Genomic DNA, 5,730 nt, shown 5'->3' with positions numbered 1-5,730 from the left:
CTCTTATCTTTGCATTCAAGCTGGAAGGTCGGCTCTGAACCATATTTCCTGCCCTTCTCCTTCCGATTTGGGCACCATCCCTGATGCCGCCTCCTGAGTTAGGAAAGGGATAGAACTTTTCCAGGGAGCAGAGGGGTGTCCTCCCTGTGCCTTCTCCATTCTTTCCCCCAAGCAAAGATTCTGGTCGCCCAGGAGGAGGAAACGTGCTCGAGTCCCCATCCCCCCGCCTCCTCCCCCAAATGAGGGCGGAGACGAAGGCAGCTTTTCTGTTTGGTAAACCTTTAATGCCAACTGAATTTAGCGTTGATAAAGCTCCCTTGGCCCTCGCCCCAAGGCAAAGCGCGAAGAGGTCCGGGAATTGCGTGGACTAGTGAGGGAGAGATGCTACCTACATGGCCACGGCGAAGTGGGTCCCCAAGATTGCGACCCCTCCCTCCTGGACTGGGCGTCTCCCCCTGAGCCTCTCCCGATCCCAACACCACCCTGTTTGGGGCTGGACAAACGGACAGGAGAGTGCAGGGTCGCGAGCTGGGGCCTCCGGTGTGGATCCCCGTCGCAAAGCCGCTCCGCGGGTCGAGGGGAGCCGGAGGAGGGAGGCGGAAGGCGGCGGCGGGGTGGGAGAGAGGGGGGACGCCGGCCGCCTCTCCGATTGGCTGCGCCGTCGCCCCCTCCAGCTCCGCGGCCCCTACCGAGCGCCGGGCAATTCCCTCCCGCGGCTTCCGAGTGGGGTCCCGCAAAAGCGAAGGACGCGCAGGGGCGGGACCGACCTCCGCGCCCGCACCCGACTCCGGGCGCGCGGGGATAAAACCCCCGCGGCGGGCGCGGGAACCTCAGGCCCTGGGGCCTCCCGAGAGCGGAGAGGTGGGGCCGGCCCGACCCGCCGCCCGCGCCCCCGCCTCCTGGACGCCGCTGCGGGAGCGGGGCGCCCCGCGCGCGGGCACAGGGTGGCCAGAGCGCCGAGGCGGTACCTTCAGCGGTGCAATGAGAAAAGCCCGGGAGAACCAAGTGGAGCCCGCCGAGAAGATTGCTGCGTCCGGGGTTGCTGCTGCCGCCGCGGCTGCTTGAAACTCCCGAAGTTGACAGACAGCGAGAGGCTGCCTCCCGCCGGGAGCAAAGGGGAAAGGATCTCGGAAGGTGCCAGAGACGGACAAACGGACACGCAGACCTTTAGAAAACACCGCCGCAGCCGGCGTCCTATCTCCGCTACCCGTGAGGCTTCCCAGCTCTGTGAGTTGTTTTTCTAGACTGGGGTTTGCTAAGTATTTCCGTTCGTAGGATGCGTTTGTGTATTTTTGGTTTTTGTTAGAGGGAGTTAAGAACAGAACTGGATGCACCCCTTTAAAATCACTGAGTTTCTGATGGTGAGACAGTTATATTGAGACAATGTGCCTGTAATGTCGTTAAGCAGAAATAACCTAGGGAAGAATGCATTTAGTAGTAAAAAGGCAGCATAGAGCTCCCTAGTATGAAATGAACCCCATTTCAAAAGTTATTGGAAAGTATAGCATGTCTCTTGAGGATTAACCAGCGATAATTAACTTATACTCCCCCCCCTTACATATTAATTATTTACCAGGTTGACTGGTGGGAGGCTGAACTGGAGAAAAAGACTCCTGGAAAAGACGCAGAGGCGACCATAATGTCTTTACGGTTACGCACACTGCCCACCCTGCCTGGAGTTGTCAGACCTGGTTGCAGAGAGCTGCTGTGTTTGTTGGTGATCACAGTGACTGTGAGCCCTGGTGCCTCTGGGGTGTGCCCCACCGCTTGCATTTGTGCCACTGACATTGTCAGCTGCACCAACAAAAATCTGTCCAAGGTGCCCGGAAACCTTTTCAGACTGATTAAGAGACTGGATCTCAGCTATAACAGAATTGGGCTTCTGGATTCTGAGTGGATTCCAGTATCGTTTGTCAAGCTGAACACCCTAATTATTCGTCATAACAACATCACCAGCATTTCCACAGGCAGTTTTTCCACGACTCCAAATTTGAAGTGTCTTGACTTATCATCCAATAAGCTGAAGACAGTGAAAAGCGCAGTGTTCCAAGAGTTGAAGGTTCTGGAAGTGCTCCTGCTGTACAACAATCACATTTCCTATCTTGATCCTTCAGCGTTTGGAGGGCTCTCCCAATTGCAAAAACTCTACCTAAGTGGAAACTTTCTCACACAGTTTCCTATGGATTTGTATGTTGGAAGGTTCAAGCTGCCAGAACTGATGTTTTTAGATGTTTCTTATAACCGGATCCCTTCCATTCCAATGCATCATATAAATTTAGTGTCAGGAAAACAGCTAAGAGGCATCTACCTTCATGGAAATCCATTTGTCTGTGACTGTTCCCTATATTCATTGTTGATTTTTTGGTATCGTAGGCACTTTAGTTCAGTGATGGATTTTAAAAATGATTACACCTGTCGCCTGTGGTCTGACTCCAAGCACTCCCATCAGCTGCTTCTGCTCCAGGATAGCTTTATGAATTGCTCTGACAGTGTCATCAATGGTTCCTTCCGTGCACTTGGCTTTATTCATGAGGCTCAGGTCGGGGAAAGGCTGATTGTCCACTGTGACAGCAAGACTAGTAGTGGAAATACAGATTTCATCTGGGTTGGTCCAGATAACAGACTGTTGGAGCCAGATAAAGAAGTGGAAAACTTTCATGTGTTTCACAATGGAAGTCTGGTTATAGAAAATCCTCGTTTTGAGGATGCTGGAGTGTACTCCTGTATTGCAATGAATAGGCAACGCCTGTTAAATGAGACTGTGGATGTCACAATAAACGTGAGCAATTTCACTGTAAACAGATCCCATGCTCATGAGGCATTTAACACAGCTTTTACCACTCTTGCCGCCTGTGTGGCCAGTATCATTTTGGTACTCTTGTACCTCTATCTGACACCGTGTCCCTGCAAGTGTAAAACCAAGAGACAGAAAAATATGCTAAACCAAAGCAATGCCCATTCATCTATTCTCAGTCCTGGCCCTGCTAGTGATGCCTCTGCTGATGAACGGAAGGCAGGTGCAGGTAGAAGAGTGGTGTTTCTGGAGCCTCTGAAGGATGCTGCGGCAGGGCAGAATGGGAAAGTCAGGCGCTTTCCCAGTGAGGCAGTGATAGCGGAGGGCATCTTAAAGTCCACTAGGGTGAAATCCGACTCAGATTCAGTCAATTCAGTGTTCTCAGACACACCCTTTGTGGCTTCTTCTTAATTGTGTGCCTGTAATTGTATGATGTCATAATTTAATCTCTCCATATTTAACTGTGTGTGGTAGTCTCCAAAATAAATAGTAGGGCAGAAATTATGGGAAGATTTTTTTTTTTTGTAGTTTGTTTGAGATCAAACCAAATAAACAGTCTATTAAATGCTTGATAGGAAATGAGGTAAAGCACTTTGGTTCCCGCAAGGTGTCAGAGAAAGATGGGGCTGTTTTCCAAAGTTTTAAGTTCTAGATAACTGTATCTTAATCTTTAGCATCACTGATAATGCCAAAGCCAGCCCAAAGGTGATATTATCCCTTTATGCAGGACTCTTAAAAAGAAAAAAATGAACTACAGATATTAGTGCTCTTTTAAAAAGTAGACTTTGCTAACTTATTAGGATCAAAGTTAACTTATTTTTTAAGGAAAAGCATTAGTGTCCTGTTTTATTTTTCAAAAGATATAAAGGAAGCATCAAGCAGCAATGATTTATAAAGCATAAAATTAGATTTGGGAAGTAGCCAAAATCATCATTTCAGACCAGAATGAACTAACTGCACTGATAGGATTTACTGGATAATGCCGTATTTTCTACAGTGTTAAGTAAGTAGTGCAAGGAAGGTACATTTGTTTGACTGTCTTCTTTCTATTCTGTACATTCTCTCCATTCTGTATCCTTGTACAAAGGATCTCATTGAAAATTTAAAGTCGTCATTTGTTGACAAGAATATGTGTTAATACCAAAATGTCAGAGTAACTTCTTAAAACTTTGTTTTAGCAGACTAATATTTGTTCATATGCTTGTGTATATGTAAATCTTAAATTATATAATCTATTAAATAGACCCTGCTGTAGTGTGCTTTGGACATTTAAATTAATGTAAATATATGTATTCTGTGACTTGATGTTTTGTTTTATTTGGCTATTTAAAAGCATAAATCTAAGATGTTTTATGTGATATGATATGTGCTATTTTGTGTCAAACACCACCAATAGCAAATTTCTCTCCAAAATTCTTGTAGTTATAATAGAGAATTTATCTTTTAGTGGGAGAAAATGCTTTAATGTGTTCTAGACCAATTTATGCTTTCTGTATCATATTTTACTCTGATATCATTATGCACTTCAATCAGGAAGATACTCGGATTTCAATTTTGCTACAGATGAGAGCCTGGGAGATCTCCTCATTATTTCCATCTCTGCTTTGAGGTAATCAAGTACCTTCTCTAGACCAAGGTTTTCTCAGCTGTAAAATGAAGGTGTTGGACCAAATGATGTTTAAGTTTTCTTCCCACATTGAAATCTCTGATTTCCTGGTGGTCTTAGCTCCAACCTATGCTCACACTGGCTTTCTGAAACTGGAATCTCTGAAAATGGATGGATTAAACTAGACTAGCATAGCACTGTAAACTGGGAGGGACAATTCTGGATCATCAAGTCCAGTTCCTTCCCTTTTCTCAGGCATGACTGGGGCCCAGAGAGGGTCATACGTGGTCTAAGCTAGAACTATGAACTAGTGTCAGGGGTGGAAGAGCTTCAGCACTTCCATAGCAATGGTAAAAGGGTCAAATGAATGGGAGCTGGGGATATAGCTTAGTTTGTAGAGTGTCTGCCTCACATGTACAAGGCCCGGGGTTCAATCCCTAGCACCACACGAAAAAAAAAAAAAAAAAGAAAAGAAAAGAAAGAAAATGGGAGACATATATCATATGTGGGGAGAGCTAACCCTTGAACCTAGGAAATAAGTGTTGCATTTGGCAGGGAAATGGCTGATCCTAATACTAACACCAGTTTAAAGTTAAGGATGAGCTGAGATAGAAATCAAAACACTTAAAATCAAAATGAGAAAACAAAAGATCCTGAATACTGAAAACAAAGCTATGTTTTGAGTAAAAATAGGAAGATATAGTGATAAAAAAACTTGGAACTGAATGTTATGTTGTGGAATTATTAGTTTTTAGGTGTATCAGTTATTTTTTAGCAGGAGCCTGATCTCATGTATTTTAAATATAGGAACAAAATTAATATATGCTTTATCAATTTGTCTCACTCAAACCTTTCATGTAACTTTTCTTCCAAGTACTAATCTGGATTTATGTAACTGGGTTGTTCTTTAAGCCGCTCAGTATTGTTCATGTTGTAGGTTCCCCAATAAGGGAAATGAAACAACAATCAGAGAAGTGAAGTTTTCCCAGGCTTAGCATATTTTTTTCACTGCAATGAAGATGCTGGGTCCACTATTTTCTGTATGTTTATAACTATAATTTATTGCGAGCTGAATTTTTAAAATTCACCTTTAAGATTTATAGTCTGAAAGAATGGCCTAAAAGATTTTCTTATTTATACTTAAATTCTGTATTAGTCCTCATTGCTGGATTAAATACATTTTAGCATATTTATTTTTAACTTTAATTGTTTGAATTATTTGCACAGAATGGTTTTTATTTTTCTAAATAAACATTTTTCTAAGATGTTAATCAGAAAGGGACATAGGTGAAACTTTTGGGGGTGGAAACATAAGAGGAACAGGCAGACA

At 44.2% G+C, this 5,730-nt stretch overlaps 1 protein-coding gene across 1 annotated transcript; it reads left to right on the top strand.

The window, feature by feature from the left end:
• Positions 1 to 902: 902 nt before the first annotated feature.
• Positions 903 to 4,099, top strand: Amigo2 (adhesion molecule with Ig like domain 2). The gene is made up of 2 exons (XM_046435398.2): positions 903 to 1,227; positions 1,577 to 4,099. Exon 2 carries the CDS (start codon positions 1,640 to 1,642, stop codon positions 3,203 to 3,205), a length of 1,566 nt encoding a protein of 521 aa, XP_046291354.1. The 5' UTR covers positions 903 to 1,227; positions 1,577 to 1,639; the 3' UTR covers positions 3,206 to 4,099.
• Positions 4,100 to 5,730: the final 1,631 nt, after the last annotated feature.

Source organism: Marmota monax, unplaced genomic scaffold (assembly GCF_021218885.2).
Source record: "Marmota monax isolate L192 unplaced genomic scaffold, Marmota_monax_Labrador192_F-V1.1 WCK01_AAM20220418_F8-fsc00012, whole genome shotgun sequence".
Classification (NCBI taxonomy): Eukaryota; Metazoa; Chordata; class Mammalia; order Rodentia; family Sciuridae; genus Marmota; species Marmota monax.
This window is presented reverse-complemented; position numbering and strand designations above follow the sequence as displayed.

Excerpts from the sequence above, each read along its gene's own strand:
- Amigo2 (XM_046435398.2), top strand. The coding sequence starts at position 1,640 with ATGTCTTTACGGTTACGCACACTGCCCACCCTGCCTGGAGTTGTCAGA.